Below are 21,748 nucleotides of genomic sequence, written 5' to 3'. Positions count from 1 at the left end.
AGTAAGATGACTAGAGTGAATTGCTATGTCTTTTTTTTTTTTTTAATTTTTATTTAATAATTACTTTATATTGACACTCGTTTCTGTTCCAATTTTTTTTCCCTCCCTCCCTCCACCCCCTCCCCTAGATGGCAAGCAGTCCTTTATATGTTGGATATGTTGCAGTATATCCTAGATACAATATATGTTTGAATTGCTATGTCTTGAACAAAAAAATGATGCCCTTTCCAGGTTGGTGAGGAATCTTTTCCTAAATCTTTAGCTGGACTGGTATTCAGGGGGCAGGGCCTTCCTAGTCAAGTTTAGGCTTTCACATTCTTGTTCCCCAGGGGCAAGTAGGTGGTACAGTGATTCCAGTATGGAGTCTGGAGTCAGGAAGACTCATCTCCCTGAATTCAAATTTGGCCTCAGATACTTAGATATGTGACCCTGGGCAACTTATTTAACCCTATTTGCCTCAGTTGCTTAGCTATAAAATGAGCAGCTGAAGAAGCAGATGACAAAGCACTTCAGTATCTTTGTTAAGAGAACCCCCATCAATATTGATGGATGTGACTTTGCAATGAGATGATTTGAGGCCAGTTCCAATGATCTTGTGATGAAGAGAGCCATCTGCACCCAGAGAAAGGACCGTGGGAACTGAGGTAAATCACAACATAGGATTTTCACTTTTTTATTGTTTGCTTGCATTTTGTTTTCTTTCTCATTTTTTCCCTTTTTGATCTGATTTTTTTGTGCAGCAACATAATTGTATAAATATGTATACATATATTGGATTGAACACCTTTTTTAACATGTTAAACAACAAAGGGGGGGAATTTGGAACACAAGGTTTTGGAAGGGTCGATGTTAAAAAATTATCCATGCATATGTTTTGAAAATAAAAAGAAAAAGAGAGAAAACCCCTAAATGAAATCACAAAGTTGTATAAAATAGAAAAACGATTAAACAACTATTTTTGAACATTTAAAGTTCAAGGAGGAATTGGGTCATGGTATGGGAGTAAAATCTGAGGAAAAAACCCTAGCGTCATTAATTTAAAATTATATGTCTGTGAAATTCACTTTTGATAATACTATACCAAGTGTTTTATCTAGCATTAGCTATTTATAGTCTTAACTGTTTCCAGCTCTCTGAGATGGGTAGTTTGTGGACAGGATCACCAGAAGTTACTATTGATTTAGCATATCTTTCCACATGCTATGCATTAGCAAATTTTCTTTTCCTTTTCTTAAACTTCTTCCTTTATTTCATGTTACTTTTTTGAATTGTTCAAGATTTAAGCTGCTTTTTAATAACTTGACTTTTGTGCTTAGTGCCTGTATTTGTGACTCTTAGTATTTGGAGGCTTTTCCTTTTGATCATTTGTTCTCTACTTTTCTTTTTCTCCCATAAACGTTTTCATTCACAGATCTTCACCATGTATAAAGAAGTTAGAATTTTCTGGCCTTTGAAGGACACATCAGTACTTAGAACAGATTCTTGTTATAACTACATGCAGGAGATAGCACTTGCTGTATAGTGTTTTGTGTACCGGGATTGACATATTCAGGCCATTTCAGAGAATTCTGCAAATTCTGATTAGTTACAATAGTTACCACCCTGAGGGACTCTGAAAATCATCCTCATATGATCTAGGAGCATTGGTTGACATCTTTGCCACTGCCTGTCAGGACAATTCACTTTTGACCCTCAGCTTTACTGCTTAGAAAATGGAGATAATATTGTTCTAGGTTGACCTACCAGGAAAATCTTTGTGTTTCTATTAATTCTCAGACTTATTCTTCAAAAACCAGTGGTTTCATCAGCCTTGGTACTCAGTTCACTTGCTTACAAGAAGTCCATAGTTCCACAGGCCCTATTATTGTCATTTATTGTGATTATTGTAATTTGGGTACTGTGATGTAAACATTTGCTTAGTGGCTCATCATCAGGTGACGAACCCAAACTTGTTCTTTGCCCAATTCACTTCTAGACCCAGTGAGGATGGTGCAGGGAAAAATAATTTGGAGTCTAACAATACCTAGGGTTCAATATAGATATTGCTTCTTTTTGATTGGGGTAGAGGCAGTTGTGGTTAAGTGACTTGGCTAGGGTCATGTAGCTAGTAAGTGTCTTGAGACTGGATTTGAACTCAGGTAGTCCTGCTTTCAGGACCAGTGCTCTATCCATGACTCCACCTACGTGACCTGGACATTGCTGCTTATTCCTTGTCAGTTTGGATAAGTTACCTTACTGCATCAGGTTTCAGTATTCTCATTTTTTAAATGAGGGGGTTCTCAGGTCCCATTGGTATTGGTAAACTCCCGCCCTCCTAGTGAGCCATGGTGAAGATTTAAATGGAATGAATCTTTTTTTTTTTTTTTTTTGCCATTAGGATTTCAGATTACTCAGTTGATGGATCATATTGTATTAGGTTGTGTTCATTGAATTAACAGCTCTTAACCCTCTCCCCCAAATATTGAAAACAAGACAGGTTTTATGAATTTAACCAGGTAGTAAGATGTCTTTTATAGAGGCTCCTGGGATAGCTTCGTTTGGGGGGGAGGGGAGAACTACAAAGATCTTTTTCCCAGACAGAACTTGGTATAAATTTCTACAAGCTTATTTTTATTAACAACTCTTTTCAAGGTGGATTTTAATCTCCTTTAAGATCGATTAAACTATTATAGATATATTATATTACTTCACAATGTTTAGCTTGTCGAAATAAGAAGAAGAAACAATACCGAAGGTGCTAGCAGGTGTCTTGTATTACATTTGATTCAGTGAGTTTGGTCACTAGTAGGACAGACCCCACCTGCCAGTATTATTGCTTAACCCAGGTATGTTACCAGTCCGTTACTTTAACTGGTAGAGTAATTAGTAAATCCTAGCCATGTTGGTCAAATCTCTTTCCCTGCTTGGGGCCTCCATTTCCTCATGTACCCAATGAGAGAGATTAAATTTGAGCTTTCCTAGAGTAAGCATTTCTGATCAATATCGTGTTCAGTGAATCCTGGCATCAGAGACAGGCTGTCTGTAAGAACGTTTTGGCTTTGGAGGGAGCTTTTAATGCATTTTGCTTTATGGGATCTTTTGCTTTGATTTTCTACATAGGGACTTAATACATTTCTCAAATTTTTCCTTCCTTTCACAGATCCTTCTCATGTTGGAAAAGGAAATTGCTTAAAGAAAAATAAAGCTTGGGTTATTGCTGCTGCCTTTCTCTTTCCCTCTCTCCCTTCTTAACCTCAGTGGGCTTCATTTTAATTGGCACATTCAGAATGAAGCTAGTCCAATAGTGCAATGGTTGGCAGAATTTCTCTTCGCAGATTCGTTGTTCTTAGAAAGAGAAGGAAATGGAGAAAAAGGTAACCTGAAGCCTTAACCCTTTTGATGGCTTGATTGCTAAGGACACTTGAATCCAAAATGCTGGGACTATAATTTTTATCTTGTTTCACCAGAGCAGCTAAGGAGTCATTTAGTGCAGCTAGGCCCCCCATTTTTGACCTGGCAGATTTGGGTGAAAGGTTTCAGAAGAGTTACAGTTGCACGGAAAAGAAATTCAATTTGCACGCTTAACACAATAGCCACAGATTAGGTTTGGAACAGAAAGGAAAGGGCATGTTTGATCTTTGTGTTTTAAAAACCTATCACTGGTGTCTCCACTCACAGTAGGCAGCCCCTTAAGAAAGGCTAATGGAATTAAGAGAGTACTCTGATCGGAGCTGTTACAGAGAAGCTGTTTTATTCTTTTCTTACCTTCCTTAGCTAGTCCCTGAAACCACCCTCTGAGATTGCCAAATTTATAAAAAGTCATAGAGTCTATGGTGCCCCTTTTCATTTAATTGTGTTTGGCTCCCAAATTATTCCAAATACACATACCACCTCTGTTGCTGTTCTTATGGCATATTTATGATTGTTTTAACAGTAATTCTACTGTTATTGGAGATATATCCTCCAATTTTATATCAAAATGCTGCTGTCTTAGAGAAGTCATGTGTGTATTATGTTGTTTCATTAATGTGTCTTGTAAATAATGCAGTTCATCCTAGATTAGATGACATGAAGCAATGTAGTTTCCTGGGAATCTAGCCAAGAAAGATGTAGTTGAGCTAAGGAATGGAACTTTGGATATGAAATGTGGGAGGGGGAGATGATAGTGGGGAGAACATAATAACTAATGGACATTAGGGTAGTGGAATAGAGAAAGTCTTTCATGCTGTTAATTGAGGCTATTCTTTGAGAAGTTCCTAAGAAAACTTCTTCAACAAGGAATGAATTTAATACCTGCCTCTCCCCATTGGAGTATTATACAACCAGACCCTGTCGAGCAATCAAATTGCAAAAGTATTTAGAATATGCACTTATTTAAACTTGGATGTCATTATTAGTGCAGCATTTGTAATTAACCAGAATAACCAAATCTCATCTCATTTCCCCACTTAAAATCCTATGTCCCAGAAAACATCTATCTTATAATAGAGAATAAATAAGTGCGCACTGTTTTAATGGTCACTTTTAACCAGCAGACATAGTATGAAAAGGTGGTATTTCTTCCTGGCCCCAAACCAAATATCCTTTCATATCTCCTATGCAAATCTTATAAAGAAAAAGGTTTATATAATAATGCATTGAAAGTCTACAACGAATGATAAAATTTTAATTTATTTCAATTATTGCTTTTTGACTAAGCTTTTTTTTTGGACTTTTTGACTTTGTTGTCAAGTTTGTTTTGTACATAAATTTCTATCACATGCATTTTTCTCCAACAGAAAAGTTTGGATTTGAGCATAAAAGGCATATTTGCAACTTTGTGATGAACTGCTGCCTTAATGATCGATAACTTCAGAAAACCCATTGGTGCTCTGTCCACTGGTGTAGATGACATTATTTCTCAACTTATGACATTTCTTGTTCATGACTTCCTGTAAATCTTTCTATAAAGTCTTCCAATATACTGGGTGTGTGTGTGTCTGTGTGTGGAAATTGAACCTGGTATTAAAAGCTGGACTTGGGCCACGTGATTATCAGCTATTTAGAATTCATTATTCAGTGCATGAAAAGTTTTATAATAGAATTTTAGGTTTCACCCATATATTCTGAATTAAAAGGTTTTTTTGAAAGTCAAATTGATTTTTTTCTTTAGAGATAGTGCCTATAAAATGAGGAAGACCTTGGTGAAAGATAACAAGTGTAGACAAATTGTGAATGGAGTGTAAATTGGCAGGAAGTAGCATTGGGGAAAGCCTGGCAGAAATGTCTGGAGGGAAAATGGATGACTTGAAAACATGTGCACATCTATGCATAATGAAAGCAAAGAAAGTTGTCAGGAATCTGTTTTATAAACACTTAGAAATAATGGTGTTCACCTGGAGAGGAAGCCAAACCAATTGGCCCTTGGGCTTTGCTGCTGAAGAAAGACCCAAGTGCCTCCTCAGGTGTAAAAATGACATCTTCTTATCTGTCCTGTGACTGTCTACATCTTTGTTAAATATTAGACATGATGAAGTCACAAGTACTATTTTTGATCCTGATTGTTTAAAAAAAATTTATTTTTGGAAGCAGTTGGAGTTAAGTGACTCAGCAAAGATCACACAGCTAGTAAGTCTTAGGTCCTCCTGTTTCGAGGGCTCAGGCTCTTTCCACTGCCCTGTCTAGTTATTTGTTAAGCTACTCTTATTAGAGACTTGGGTGCAGAAATTGGCTCTGAGTTCATTTTTGTTTCCTAGTGTTCTGTAGGAGCTCTTGAATAATGTTGTCATCTTTCTCAGTCTCTGACATTGCTATTAGTGTCTTTTTTCCCCCTCAATTTGTACACTTCTGATCTTTTTTCCCCCACGTATATTATATATAGCTGATTGTTCTTTGATTCGAAAATCCATCCTTTTAACACCAGTGTTCTTAGAACAATAATTGTCTATTGATACCTAATTTTGTTCAGGAAACATTTACTAATATCAGCTATATGCAAGGCACTAGGGATACAACTCCAGACATAAAAAATTTGAAAAGCGAAAAAGGGAGCATTATATCCCAAGTTTAAGAATATGCTGTTAAATGGTGAGAAATAGGGCAGTGGAGGTTTCAGAGCTCTGCCTTCCACTCAGAGAGTCTAATCACAAGGGCATAGGGTGCTCAAGCAAGATAGTCACCAAGGCTGATTCAATCTGGCAGGGTAATAAGATTTCCCAAGGGTGAATTCTTTGAACTGAGAAATCAAGAGGTGCAGATATCCCAGGGGACAGTGTTGGGTGCTTATTTCCAGCTTTGACCAAAATGGTGATGGCATTAGGAAGATTACAGGAAATATATTTCTGAAAAGTGGAAGAGGATGGACCAAAGGCATTATGAATAGGTTGTGATCTGCACCGAGGAGGGAATAATTACATTTGATAAGATGACAGATCATTAAGCATTAATGGGATCTGCTGATATTGACCAGCCAGCTAATAGACATAGCTACCATTTTATTTTCCAGGGAGGAATTGACATGAATTGAAAACACCAAAATCTGGCTAAAAAGTACTTAGTGTGTTTTGACTGAAGTCTTATTCCCTTGAGAACACCATAAGAGCCACTAATTTATTTCAAAGTACAGTTTCTAGAAGGCTTATAAAGGGGTTTAAAAATATAAATATTTTACCTGGAAGGAACAAGTTATTAAAACCATAGCATCTTACCAGGGTTTGTTTATTAGATGTCTTTGGACCTTAAGGGAATAGGACTTAGGTTAGTCAGATTTTAATGGAAGGCATGAATGAGGTCATGATGATGGCAGTTGCTTGGGAAAAACCTCTTTAGAGAGGTGAGAGGTCAGAATTTGTTATAAAAAGGTGAATTTAGCAGAAGACATTTATATTTGTGTTTGTGATTTTGAATACTCATACTTCTGTGATGGTGGTTTGTTTTATTTTTTAATGGAACTAAATAATTCTGATGCTTGTCTAGACAGAAAGTTTCTAGTATGCTCATTGATGAAAAGTGTTAACAAATGGCTCTTGTTCTATTATAATTTCATTTATGACTCTTTCCACCTGGCTTTCCAGAGACCACACACTGTCTTGGTTCTCCTATTTAGTCTGTCTTTCCCTCCTGAGCTTGAGTTGGGTCTCCAGGCAATCTCACTTAGTTCTGTAATTTCCCAGATATTTATCTTCAGACCTATTCCTCTCTCCCAAAATCCTGTTTGTTTCTTCTTACAGTAAGATATTTCTTTCTTGGTAACCTCCTCCTCTCCCAACTCCTTCTCTTCCCCCTTCTTCCCTCCCTTCAGGGTGTCTAAAACAGCTTTTTCAAAGATTTTTTTTTTAATTTGATTTTTCATTTTTGTTAGTGGTACCACTACTCACCTAGTTTTCCATGTTTAAAACCTTGGTGTTACCTTTTGATTCTTTTTTTTTTTTTGTCAGTTTTTCACTTGTGAAAGTTCTCCCTCCCTCCCTTCTCCCCCCCCATTCTGTGTTACCAACTGCCACTACCCTAATATAGGTGGTTCTTACTTGCTGATACTACAGAAGTAACTCTATTATATGAATAATGTCTCCACCCTCTTTCCTCTTCTCTCTCACCCTTCCAAAAAAAGGAAGGAGGTGGGAAAAGTAACCTTTATAGTACTGTCAGAATAATCTATGCAGAGTCACAGTCATGTCACTCGATTATTCTTGCCTATTGGGATAAAGTTCAAACTTTGATTTGGTATTTTTTTTTCTAATTAAAGCTTTTTATTTTCAAAACATATGCATGGATAATTTTTCAACTTTAATCCTTGCAAAACCTTGTGTTCCAAATTTTTTCCCTCCCTTCCTCTTACCCCCTCTCCTAGATGGCAAGTAATCTAATATATGTTAAACATGTGCATTTCTTGTATACATAGTTCCACAAATATGCTGCACAAAAAAAAATCAGATCAAAAAGAAAAAAAAAATGAGAAAGAAAACAAAATGCATTTGCTTTGGCATTTAAGGCCTAGCCCAAATCTGCTGTTGCCCTGCCTCTCCATTGTACTCATTCTGTTTTCCCCAGGAGTATATTGTGGTTGGGGCTGCTCATGGGGACATCTTCTCTGTCTCCATCAGTTACAGAATTATGTTCTTTAATCTAATCCCTTGTTGGGCCACAAGGCTCTGTACATCTATTATAGGTGTCTCCCCCATCTCTGGATAGATGCTGATGGATACAAGTCGGTGATGTTGAACTGAATTAAATTTTTTTTTTATTTTTATTTTTTATTTAATGATTACTTTATATTGACAACATTGTTCCTTGCACTCCTTTCTTTTCCGATTTTTTTTCCCCCTCCCTCCCTCCACCCCCTCCCCTAGATGGCAAGCAGTCCTTTATATGTTGGATATGTTGCAGTATATCCTAGATACAATATATGTTTGCAGAACCGAACAGTTCTCTTGTTGCATAGGGAGAATTGGATTCAGAAGTATAAATAACCCGGGAAGAAAAACTAAAATGCAGATAGTTCCCATTCATTTCCCAGTGTTCGTTCTTTGGGTGTAGCTGCTTATGTCCGTCATTTATCAATTGAAACTTAGTTAGGTCTCTTTGTCAAAGAAATCCACTTCCATCAAAATATGTCCTCATACAATATCGTTGTCAAAGTATATAATGATCTCCTGGTTCTGCTCATTTCACTTAGCATCAGTTCATGTAAGTCTCTCCAAGCCTCTCTGTTGAATTAAATTTTTTAATGCTCTGCTATAGGAGTGGCATCAAGTTTTGAATGATCGTATTTGCTTGTTACTGTGCACGTTATAATAACAGTAGTCTCATTGTTCTCCAGTTAATGGGATACATCTATGAACCTGGAAGAAGAGAAAGAGATCCAAATTATTCTGCTACTCTCCTGAGTATCTCTTAAGATTTCTCTTGTTGACAGTTTATCACCTCAGTATTTGATCCATGAGTTGAGAATGGACAGAATAATAATACAACTATGTCTTGTCTTTTCCTTTTCTTTCCTTTTCTTGGCAAGGCAATTGGAATTAAGTGACTTGCCCAGGGTCACACAGCTAGGAAGTGTTAAGTGTCTGAGGCCTGATTTGAACCAGGTCCTCCTGATTCAGGGCTGGTGCTCTATCTACTACACCAACTAGCTGCCCCGCCACTATGTATTTTCATAGTACATTTTTACATTGGTAAAACTCTCCTAATTTTGTCCTCAAAAATACACAGTAAATAACTAGAATTGTGAAATTGTTGCTCAATGAGAAATTATAGTCACTTAGCTAGGTAGTAGTTATAAAACTTGGGTTAGAGCTTTGATTTTATAACCTCAAAAGAAAAGTTTTCTCTTAAGAATCAAAACTCACCATTAAAATTGCTTAAGTCACTTAATACATTTTCTCTTTCTAAGGGGAAGGAGAATATTATTTGCTACCCATTTTGGTATTTATATTCATTTTGGGGGGATATTTTGTGATCTTTAGGTTAACGAATTAAGAGAAATCTATCATATCTTCACTTTTGAATTTGGATACAAAATTCTTGAGCTGAAAAATTTTCAGTTTTAAAAGTATACAACAAGTTCTTAGCTTATTTTAGCATAGTATTAATTCTTTTAAAGTCTTAAAACAATGAAATTGAAATATGCATGAGATTGAATATTTGTTTTTAGCTCTAGATCTGAGTAAATAACTGTTGCTATGCTGTTGTCATGTAACATTAGCTGTTGTTTTTGTGGGAGATGTCATGTTTCTTATAGACCTTCAGGAATGTCTACTCTGTGTTTCGGTTCCATAGTGGCAAGTCCCATTTATTTCCCATCAGCACATAAGGCATATTTTGGAGTCACACTTAGAATAACTTTTGTGAATAACAACTCTCCTGTTATCCAAAATGCTTTTTTCTATGTTTGCATAGAGAGAAAAGTATGTGTTTTCATATTCTTTTGTTTTCAAACTAAACAAAATAAACTTGCTGAACAAAAGTTAGATTAAACCCATCCGTCAATCTCTGAGGAAGTTCTTCTACTTAGCTGGGGAACTAAGCTTGGGGAACTGAGATTATAAACATCTGAGGTTGAGTAGGAAGTATGAGGAAAATCCTACTGTCTCTCTGTGATTGCAGTTTCTGCAAAGGAAGCATAGACTTGTGACCTTGAGAGTTTATTTTACATGGACCATATATTGACCATATTTTAAGTCAGTCTTTTAGCATTTATTAAGTATTAAGTATCTTTAATGTGCCAGGCAGGCTAAATGCTGGTGATAGAAGGAAAGGTCAGGGGCACTCCCTGTTCCCAGGAAACTCACAGTTTAACAAGGGAGACAACATGCAAACAGTCATGTACACACAAGGTATAGACATGGTCTATTAAAGATAATCCACAGAGGGAAAATACTAACTTTAAGAGGGTCTAAGAAAAGCTTCATATAGAAGATGGGAATTTAGTTGGGACTTGAAGGAAGCAAGGACAAGGATTCCTGAATAATTTCTAATACTCATTTTTACAGTATGTAATAATGAAGTATTCAAATTTGAGTTTGGACCTGAATGAATATTTGAATTAAGTATCTTTAGAAAAAAATATAAAGCATTTTTTAAAAGTACCTAAAGTGGTTTGAAGGTAAAAAAGAATTTACAAGAGAAGTTTCTCTAAAGAACACTGTTTATATTAGCCAAGGACCAGCGAAACTTAGTGGTGTTTGAAAAGATCTCAGTTTTTCAATGAGGTCATTGTTTGGCACATAATAATGAATTAAACTGGGATGAAGTTTGTAAAACAGCTATGTATGGTCACAGCTTTTATTTTAAGGACAATGTTACGAAACCTTGTTTTTAATCCCTTTGTTTCAGTTGTTAGATTAATTGTTTTTCCATTAGACTTTCATAATTCTTAACTTTAAAAGATTTATTATATTATCTGTAAAGGAAACATGAATCTTTAGCTGAAGTGATTTTATGAACTGATAGATTCCCTCCTCCACTTGTATATTGTTTCAAATTTTTAAAAGTTCCTATTGGAAAATGCCTATTCTTTCATTTCTCTGGCGTCAATTTATGGATTATCATTAATACATTGGCTTTTGTCTTTTTTCCCCAGATATGGACGTGTTGAAAGTGTCAAAATTCTCCCTAAAAGGGGATCTGAAGGTGGAGTGGCTGCCTTTGTGGATTTTGTGGACATCAAAAGTGCTCAGAAGGCTCACAACTCAGTCAACAAAATGGGTGATAGAGACCTACGGACGGATTATAATGAACCAGGCACCATTCCGAGTGCTGCTCGGGGATTGGATGATACAGTTTCCATAGCATCTCGTAGTAGAGAGGTTTCTGGGTTCAGAGGAGGTGGTGGAGGGCCTACTTATGGCCCCCCGCCATCACTTCATGCACGGGAAGGACGCTATGAGCGGAGACTTGATGGGTAAGTTCCAAGGTTACACTAGGCAGGTATTTTGTATTTGATATGGTGAGAAACACAAACTCCTGTGTAGGGGCCCCAGATGGATTTAAAGTTTGGTCATTCTCTATGTTGGGTTTGGAAACGGAATTGATTACTCTCCCAGTGGCTGGTGTCTTGTGGAGTCGTGAAGGATGTTTCCAGCAGCTGGTTGGATATCAACTCTTGAGCTTTGGTGGTGGAAGATTTCCATGGCAGCACAATTACTGGAGTTACCTTTCTTCTAGAGCTGATGATTTCCTTTTCTTGGATAATGTTAAGGCCTTCCTGGGATGTATATCTACGACATGATGGAGCTATTTGGGTTACTGCTTATGTTCCAGTTCCTGTGGAATATCTTTGGAATATTACAGCCTACAGCTTCTTGGAGAATTTGATGTCTGGTTCTCATTTCTCACACCCTACAATTCACATATTAATTGGATTGTCAACCCCCTTCCCTCCTCCCCCCCCCCGAAATTTAAGGAAGTTGCAATGCTGCAACAGCTTGGATTCTACAAACAACGTTTTAGACCTGCAAACGTATAATTGGATGGAGAAGAGAGAAGGCATTTGGATCTACACAATTTCCAAATGATTGGAATTATATTTTTTGCTGGTATGAGAAAAAAATGAGATGATGGATGTTCCTAAATCTTGGAATTATAGCAATTTACCCTTTAAATGCTGGAGTAAGATCCATGGCTTCGCTTTTATGGAATGGCGTGCAGTCAAGACTTCACTAGCCCAGGGGGAGAGGATTACTATCTAGTTTCTTAAGCGGGTTGCTGCACAGTTAAAGGTATTTTAGCTTTAAGGACTTGGTGATAATCAATTTGTGGATTTGTTTGTCAGAGGCGGACTTCTGACCTGCAACGATGCATTTCCCATCCATTTGGGTATTTCTTCCAGCTGCTTGTTTAAGACAGGGGTGGAAATTTTTTGATATTTGGATGGAATTATAAATTTGCTATCCCAAGAAAGAAGCCTGGGTTTGAGAATTACAGTCTGTCTGGGACTACTTGCTTCCAATGGATTTATTTTTTTTTTTTATTTTTTTTTATTTTTGGTCTTGTTACTAAGATTTTTTTTCTTGGTTCATCTAAATATTATTTGACACCCTTGCCCCTTAAGAAGGTGGATTACCCCCATAAGAGGGGCCAAAATTGGGAAAGTTATGTTCACAATTCTCTCCCTAGATTTAATTGGGATTATAGGTCGTGTTTCCACACTTGAAAAAGGTTGGTATGTCCTGCCCTATGTATTAGACCCTTTCCTAACCCAAGTCAAACTCTCTTTCCACTAACTCCAGTAGTACTTAGTACTAATAGATAAATCACAAAAGCACTGTAGCCAGTAGATTTTCAGCTCTGCTAGCTCTCATGCCTGTCTTCTGTGTCCTTTTTAATGGATGAGGACTTTTTATGTCAGCTCTAACCCTTTTAAAAATATTGCTTCTGTTACACCATTAAATCAATCAGCTCTTACCAATTCACATTTGATAGGGTGCTAAATGCACATATTTATAAATTGTTGATATTGAGCCTTCAAAAACATTGATGATCAGATTTTGAAATATCTTAAAATGCCTGAGTTGTAAGTAGTTACTAAAGGGAGGACACAGTAAAATTTTAAGTTGGAAGGACTTTATGGAATTTTGTATTTTTCATTTGGCTGTTTTTGGGAAGCCAGAAAAATAACAGACTTAAGCAATGGACTGCTTCTCAGTGAAGCAGAGTATAAGAACAAAGATTAGAGAAAACTAGCATGGAAGAGACCGCCCTCATTCCGGGCACCTTCTTACAGAGAGTAGAAACTTAGTCTGCCAAGCACTCAGCGGGAAGAGTCCAATTCCACCGTCTGATTTCATGTTCCCTTTAAATAGGGGTGCATCCTGAGTGTGGCAGTTGAAGAAAAGAAACTCAGCTCGCTAGTTATGTTGTGAAGGAAGGGCCAGGCAGTTGGGCATACGTGGCACAGCGAGCAGAGGATAGGGTTGTCCTATGAAGGCAAGGGTTGGAGCCTCAGGACTCCCATACCCATCAAAGCCCTGTGAACCTCTTGGTGCTACTTTCTCCACGTCCCAGGACTGTTGTGAGGATTGAGTCAAATAATACATGAAGGACTTTGTGAAGCTTTCAGAGCTCTAGATAAAAGCCAGCTATTTCTATCACTCACTATGACTATCACTATCCCCAATGAATTACTGTCATCGTAGCAACTGAGAGTTAATACGTTCTTAGAGATCTGTAGAAAGACAAAGAAGAAATGATGTTTATAAAACTGGAAATTAAATTTTAACATTAATGCTAAATACATGGGACTATTTCAAATCGTGCATACTTTTTATTTAACCCTCAACAATTTATCATTAAGTACCTATGTTTTTAGTTTAGAGACATTCTTACTGGATATACCATTTCTTAAATTAGAATATGGAGTTATTCAAATACTTCTAGTATTCTCACCTTAGAGAGTTTGACAAGAGCAAAGATTAAAAAAACGTTTTTCACGAATATCAACTGAACACAACAATTAAGTGAACTTCATATTGGAAGTTTTGTTTTTAAATTAACCTGTCAGCATTAGAGACTGGAGAAGCCTTCGGTCATAGCTATTTAAACGTTAATATTGCACACAACATGTTTTATTCACCCATCATTTTAGAATCTAGATTTTTATGAGACTGTTCATGAGTTAATATTCTTTGGCCTTAGCAGTTGACACATTCTAGTGATGTTGGTAACTGGAGAATTTTCCTAGAAAGATCCAGTGGCCCCAAGAAGTCAAGCTGTAGTGGCTTTCTTAAAAATGTGTGTTATGAGATAACTTGTTATTTTCTGGACTTCTTTGTGGGATATTTAACTCTTTGGAAGTGGCTTCTTTTTTGCTGGACCATGCTTTGCACCGTGGCTTTCATGGCTGTGGTAAAGTGTATCTGGACAATTTGGCACAAAAAAATATTTGGCAAAAATTTAGAAACAATTTAAACAAGTCAGATAACTTCTTAGCTTCTTAGCTATAATAAAGTAGCCAAACCTTGTTTAGTGCCACCAAGCTTGAAATTAAAGAGAGCTGTAATGGCTCCTTCTGTGTGAAATCAAGAATTTTGACGAGTGACACAGTCATAGTCATGAAAGCCCAATATCTGATTAAAACAAAAAGATTGCTGAGCTATATTCTATCTGAAAATATTTGGTGTTAAGTACAATATTCAGCTTGTCAGTGTTTGCTTACGAAGTTAATGCTATTTAAAGAAACCAATTGCCGAGAGGAAGTCAGTGCTGAAGTGAATGTGTTTGCATGACTTGCTTTTAGTTCTGCTTGCCCCTCTCTGATTGATTACATATTTTTCCCCCTCCCAAATGCAGGGCTTCAGATAACAGGGAGCGTGCTTATGAACATAGTGCCTATGGACACCATGAACGGGGGACGGGAGGATTTGATCGGACGAGACATTACGATCAGGATTACTATAGAGACCCTCGAGAGCGGACTTTACAGCATGGGCTCTATTATACTTCTTCTCGGAGTCGAAGTCCAAACCGCTTTGATGCACATGACCCCCGTTACGAACCTAGGGCCCGGGAGCAGTTTACATTGCCCAGTGTGGTACACAGGGATATCTACAGGGATGAGATTACACGGGAGGTACGAGGCAGAAGGCCAGAACGGAGTTACCAGCACAGCAGGAGTCGCTCACCACACTCATCCCAGTCTAGGAATCAGTCTCCCCAGAGGCTGGCTAGCCAAGCGTCTAGACCCGCCAGGTCCCCTAGCGGCAGCGGCTCTAAGAGTAGATCTTCAAGTAGTGATTCACTCAGCAGCAGCAGTAGTACCAGCAGTGACAGGTAGGTTAACCGACAGCCTTCGCGATGGCAGGGGAGCTGTGCAGTCAAACTCACAGCCACTCTCAATGGTCAATGATTGTTAAGGTAATGGGCTTTCGAGAGCACAGTCTGTGGGTTTTACTTCTGGATGATCCATGCAATCGTTTCTTCATTATTTAATGAAGAAAAATCTCAATTGCTAGTGTGCAACTGCTGCTCTCATCATTTCTTTCTAGTACCTGACATGAAATGAGTATTTGAAAAGATTGCTTGATCCTTTCAGTGCTATGAGAGGCTGTGTGGGGTAGTGGACAGTCCCCTGGGCCTGCTTCCCAGGCCCAACTCTGTCACTCATTAGCTATGAGACCTTGGCAAGTCAGGTGATTTTTCTTTATGCCTTAGTATCCTCATCTCTAAAATGGGGATATTTTTCCAGCCTTTCTCACAGGGCTGATGTAAGCAAAGTCCTCTATTGTGGGAGTGAGGGTCCTGGGATAATTGGATTGCTGGGTTTGGTGTCCCAGGACCTAACCTCAGATTCTGGCTGTCACAATCCCTCCTCTGTACCATGAGTGCGTTAAATCCGATGATCTTGGAGGTCTCCTTCAGCTCTAGAGCTAGGAGCTGATGCTAAACGACCTAGGCCAATGAAGCCTCAAGGTGTGGATTTGAACTTAGGCTACGGAAGGCCGTGTCCTTGGAACATCAGACTCTGAGAGGAGGTTCTAATTCAGCTGGAAAGGCGGCTTCCATTAGTGGTCCATCAGTCTAGACCAAAGATGACCCAGTTTATTTCAGACAGGCTTCTCACCAAAAGGGTGGTCACTCCGGGATGACATTTTTGGCCACAGCATCTCCAGAAACTCCTCCAGGTGTCGACGCTGACCCTTTGATCTGTCTGTGGGCAGTCGCCTTTGTGAAGTCAGAGCTCTGGAAAAAGTGTAAGGAGTGGTCAGTGTTAGCGTGTAGCCAGAGAGAACATTAGCATTCACATTTTGGGAAAGGCAGCTGTCCCACTAGCCCATTTAGTGGAGACTTGCATCCAGTGTGATGATCCAGGCTTGAGATTCTGGGATGCACCTCTCCCCTCTGCTCCCGGGGGTTCTGAGCTTTTTATTGATAGATGTTTATGAAAGGTGGACATACAGAATAGACAATGCAGATACCTTTGTGTTACATTTATCCTCATTCCCTGAAAGGCACATCACAGGGACATCCCTTACAGACTCATAGGTAGTGAAAGTTGGCAGCAGTTTTAACAGCTCAATTAGAGAAGTCCTCTTGAAATGGAAGTTGTAGTTTTGTTCTCTAGGTAAGCTGAGGAAGCAGCCTATTTCTAGAATTGAGGAAATATATTTTCATAGACAATTTATATTTAAGAGGTGAAAATTTCAAGGTGTCAGTGCCTTTTGGAAGTTTAGACTCAGAAAAAATAAACTGGGCATTGGTTATTGCTAGAATTGAAAATAAAGAAAAACTCCAGTTATACCCCCCAAACTGAAAGGCAGATGGGCCATCGTCTTTACTTACTGAAAGCATCTCAGCCTGGAGATGAAGATGGGTGGGGAGAAGAGCCCAAACCAGCCTTTTACTTTTGGGGGATCCTCCTTTCTCACCTCACTTGTAGCCACTTAGCAGAAATGAAAGCTTTTCTGTTATGTCGCTTCTTATTTCTTTTGTTTGTTGACAGGATAGATAAAAATCTCAGTGTGACATGTTTTTAACTTGTATCATGAAGACTTTGGAAATCTGGAGGCCCCATTTAGCATTCTTTTGCCAAGTAGTTGTGTGACAGTGGGCAAATCTATTTATTTTCTTGGGTCTCAGTTTTCTCAATTCTGGAAGAAAGTAGATAATTTAGAAATTTTTTCCCCCCAGAAAATCCTATAATTAAATCCATGCTATTAAAATCTGAACTCATCTATTTTCCACTACTGGTATTCTCAACATTGTATTAATAGATTTCTAGCCCAGTTAGAGGCATGCATTAACTCTTCTTTCTACAGTTTAATCCCATCTTCTGTGGGGTGCCAGAATCCCTCAAGAACAGGAACTAAGTATGGGAGAGGGGTATTTGGACTTTTGTCTCCCACCTTGTCCAAAGCTGAGACAAGACGTTTATAGTGGAGTTTCTTTAAGATTTACAAAGCTTATTTCACATCTTACCTCACTAGAGCCTTCCATCAGCTGAGGATTCAGGCTCTGAGGCTGTGACTTTATTGTAATTCCAAATCTTTGAGTCAGTATTCCATCAGATCAGAAATATTTATGAATTTCTGTGCTGGTTCAGGACTTTCCGAGGCCAACACTCCCCGGACTATGGGGCCATTCTGCCCTTCTGAATAAAGGATATTGATTGGTCAAAGCGCAAAAGTATGAAGTACAAGTGCAAGTGCAGTTAAATATAGCTGAATGTTTAAGGGAAATCATTTGAGGGTGACCAACGATTTGTTATTCAGTCATGACTGACTCTTTGTGACCCTGTTTGGAGTTTTCTTGGCAAAGATCTGAGTGTTTGCCATTTATTTCCTTTTTCTCTCCGCATAGTAGTTTTTTTTTTTTTTCCTAATTACATGTAAAGATAATTTTCAGCATTAATTTTTTTGGTAAGATTTGAGTTCCAAATTTTTCTCTCTCCCTCTTCCCCAGGACAGCCAGAAATCTGATATAAGTTATATATGTATAGTTATGATAAACATATTTTCACACTAGTCATATTGTGAAAAATGAATCAAAACAAAAGAGGAAAAAAGGGAGTGTGGGGAAACAAGCGAAAATAGGATGGGTTCCATCTGCATCTAAATGGATGTGGATGCATTTCTTTCTCTGGATGTGAGTGGCCTTTTTAAAGGTTTTTTGGAATTGGCTTAGATTACTGTATTGCTGAAAATAGCTAAGTTTATCAAAATTGATCATCAACAGTTGATTTTACTGTATGCAATGTGCTCTTGGTTTTGCTCACTTCAGTCAGCATCAGTTCATGTAAGTCTTTCAATATTTTTCTAAAATTTACCTCTTCATCTTATAGAACAATAGTGTTTCCATTATCCATATGCCATACCTTGTTCAGCCATTCCCCAATTGATGGGCATCCCCTCTCAATTTCCAGTTCTTTGCTACTATAAAAAGAGTTACTACAAATACTATACATGTGGGCCCTTTTCTTTTTTATAATCTCTTTGGAATACAGACCCACCAATAGTGAGTGATATTGCTAAATAAAGGTGTGCTCAGTTTGGTTGTCCATTGATCATAGTTGCAAATTATTCTTCAGAATGATTGGATCAGTTCACAATTCCACTAACAAAGCCATTTCCTTTGTGCATCTCATTTTAAAGATGAGAAAACTGAGGCAAGTAGGCTGAAGTGACTTACCCAGGCTCACACAGCTAGGAAGTTTCTGAAGCTAGATTTGAAGTCAGGAGATGAGTCTTCCTGACGCCAGGTTCACCCTATGCACTATGACACCCCCTAGCTGCCTTGTTGCCATACCATGAATTAGTAATGAATGCAAAACTGGCACAGTCAAACCAGCAAAGTTAATATTATTTTTATTGTCGTTCTAACTCTAGTTGTAAATAGTTTCTTTAAATTTGACCCCAAATAAAGAATTTTTGAATCTGCTATCTAAATTAAGATGAATTGGTTCCTTTGTTTGATAAAGCTAATAACTTTTGTTTCTCATTTTTAAAAAAAACATTCAATTATGAGACTTTCTTTCTTCAGAAATTTCCTGAGGAGATTTGAAATAACTGTTCATTTCACATTTTGTGTCTCTCTTCCCTCATATAATTCACCTTTCTACCCGAGTTTCTTTCGGTTGTTTTTTTTAACCTTTCTACCTGAGAATAGGTTCCTTTTTTCATTTATATGGCAGACTAGAGAATGCATCTTCCTCTCTTTTTACTAATTAAATGTATAGTTTCAGTGAATAGATTCATAGCCATGCATTTCAAATGAGTAAATATTGGCTTACTATCAACTTGGTCATGCACTTTTCCTAAGTGGCAAGACATCATGTTTCTGTCAAGACTCTTTCTCCTAGTCTTTGACTAAGTATATTAGCTTGTCATCGTACAGTCAAATTCCCAGGATTTCACAGGTATTTGCTTTGAAGCCCCTCAATTGAAATAAAAACTGAATCCTCTATTTTAATTACTCATTGTTAGATAATGACAATTGAAAATTTTTTTCTGCTACCAATTTTCTATGTCTGGTAGTTTTAAAAACATTATAAATTAACAATTCAAATTCCAAAGGTCTTCTAGTACCTTCAATACCATAACTGACATTTATATAGTATTTTATTGATCTACACAAGACTTTAATGAAATATATGGAACAGCTGCTACTGTCTCTGTTTTATAGATGAGAAAACTTGAGGCACAGGGATAATGACTTGCCAAAGATTGCACAGCTAGTAATAGTGTGTGGGTCTGAACTTGAATCTTCTGATTCAGTGCTCCTGAAGAGGTGTGATTGAACTATCTTAGCTAATAAAGGGTTAATAGTCAGCTTTTTGCTTATGTGGGTGTGATTGAAAGGGAGATGAAATTTAGATAATTTCAAATTTCATTTCTGTTTGACTTTGAAATATATCATAGTGTTTTGTCATGGTCTTTTTTTCTCATTTTGTTTTAATTGGGCTGATAATAAGTTTGGTTTGAATCTCTTGTGGGGTATGCAGCTTATAATGGGGTGAAGTGTATTGGGAGACAGGAGGATCTAGCCTAGGATTAAAAATGGATCTTGGGTAATTGACTGAAAAAGATAAATTTACATATGGATAAATTGAGAGTTGATGTTAATTAAAGTGTGAATACATGTTAATATGAATATTGAATTGTCAAAATTAATTTTTCAGGATAGTTGGTATTCTCCAACTTTAACAGGTTTTCTTTATTGTGTTCCTCTCCCAATCTGTCCCATCTCTTCTCCCCACCATGTGTGTGCAGATATTTCTTCTGAATGAAAGCTAACCATAAAAGTTTTTTACTTTTAGGCCAAAAAGCAAATATTTAGATGAGCTTCCTAAAAGGGTACTGTGATGATAGCAATAAGCAAAGATATCTTTGTGAAAATAACTGATGGATTCTTTCTTTGTCTAGTTTTTGTTTTGTGGCTTTCAGCAGAGTCACGTAACATTTAGAAAATGAATTTGATGAAAGATTTCTTCTTTGCAAGGGCTCTTGGATAAAAATAATTGTAAAATGTAGAATTTTGAACACAGTTCTCCTCTTTCCTGTTTATTTTTGCCCCCTTTGGAATTACCTTTCTTTAAATAGATTTGAGATAGGGAGTGTGTGTGTGTGTGTGTGTGTGTGTGTGTGTGTGTGTGTGTGTGTGTAGACTGAAATGGTTCTTAATTTAAAAAAAAATCTTTCATTTTTCTTGAGTGATTCTAAATATTTTAGAAGATAAAAGGTTGGAAGAAAGTAAAAGAAACCATTAGACTCTCCTGAGTAAATCACACAGGAAAAGTGAGAGGACTGTGTGATTTACTTTGAGAACAACTTGCAGAGCTTTGCTAAGTGAGCTCATGGGGTTTTTTCTCTGTTAGGAAATAAAATGATTTTATTTTCCTCTTCCAGAACTATATATTATAGAAATTCATTACAAAAAATCTTAAAATTGAAAGAGAACCAATTATGTGTAGCAGACCTATATCAGACATTTAATACAATTATTTTTCCTTCTTCAGTCTATTACTTTCTCTGCTGTTCCTAGTCCGTTAATTTTGTTTGTACTAAAGCTTCTTGTTTGGTTAAGAATTCATCTCTAGCCTTAAGCTGTATGTGACAAAAATGTCCATATTCTTTAACTTTGTGATTTCCTTCCCCCACCAGAGCCTTGTACAGCAAGAAAATCAGAAATAAAAAGAAAACTCCTTTGTACATAAGCATATTTTTATTGACATCTTTTGTAGTAGTAAAGAACTGGAAACAAAGTATGGATGCCCAAATATTGGGGGATGAGAAATCAAGTTGTGGCACTGGAAAGTCATGTCAGTATTACTATAAGAAACACTCATTATAACTGAGGAGAAGCATGGAAAGATTTATGTGAACTGATGCAGATTCAAGCAGAGCCATAAAATAATTTAGTTAATTGAGTAAATACACAGAAGAGCAATAGTACAATTGTATCCAATGAGTACTGCAAAATGAAAATGACGAAACTTTCTCCCAGAGAACAGAGAAGACAGTATACTTGGAGGCAGGAGTGGGCAAGGAGAGGCTCCCGTGGTGAGGGAGAGTGGATTGGGAATAATTTCTAATTTTCATGTGAAAAATATTTCATTGCTGATGAAGCACCTAGTGTGTGCATGGAACTGGATCATGCCTTGAAGTACTTAAAATTTAGGAGGATGACCTAGAACAGAACCCGAGAAAGAGATAAGGACAAATTGCCAGGAGAGTTGTGGGATGACATTGATTCCCTTCAGAGGGGAAATTGGAAGGAATTTAATCAAATGTTATCTCCTCCTCCCTGACTCTTTATTAGCAAATAGCATTTTATTAAAAATTCAGTTTTATTTTTGTAA

The 21,748-nt window shown here is 37.4% G+C and overlaps 1 protein-coding gene across 5 annotated transcripts in view; it reads left to right on the top strand.

Moving 5' to 3' along the window:
• SPEN (spen family transcriptional repressor) overlaps positions 1-21,748 on the top strand; it is a 78,508-nt gene that overhangs the window by 15,456 nt on the left and 41,304 nt on the right. For 4 of the 5 annotated variants that reach the window (XM_051988466.1, XM_051988464.1, XM_051988463.1 and 1 more), the window contains exons 2-3: positions 11,039-11,359; positions 14,746-15,225. In XM_051988466.1, coding sequence (XP_051844426.1) covers positions 11,039-11,359; positions 14,746-15,225 — 801 coding nt within the window. The remainder of the gene's footprint in view (positions 1-11,038; positions 11,360-14,745; positions 15,226-21,748) is intronic. The other variant, XM_051988465.1, reaches the window with a different exon arrangement.

This window comes from Antechinus flavipes, chromosome 3, assembly GCF_016432865.1.
Source record: "Antechinus flavipes isolate AdamAnt ecotype Samford, QLD, Australia chromosome 3, AdamAnt_v2, whole genome shotgun sequence".
Lineage (NCBI taxonomy): Eukaryota > Metazoa > Chordata > Mammalia > Dasyuromorphia > Dasyuridae > Antechinus > Antechinus flavipes.
Note: the sequence above shows the minus strand (reverse complement) of the source record. Positions and strands in the feature narration are given on the sequence as shown.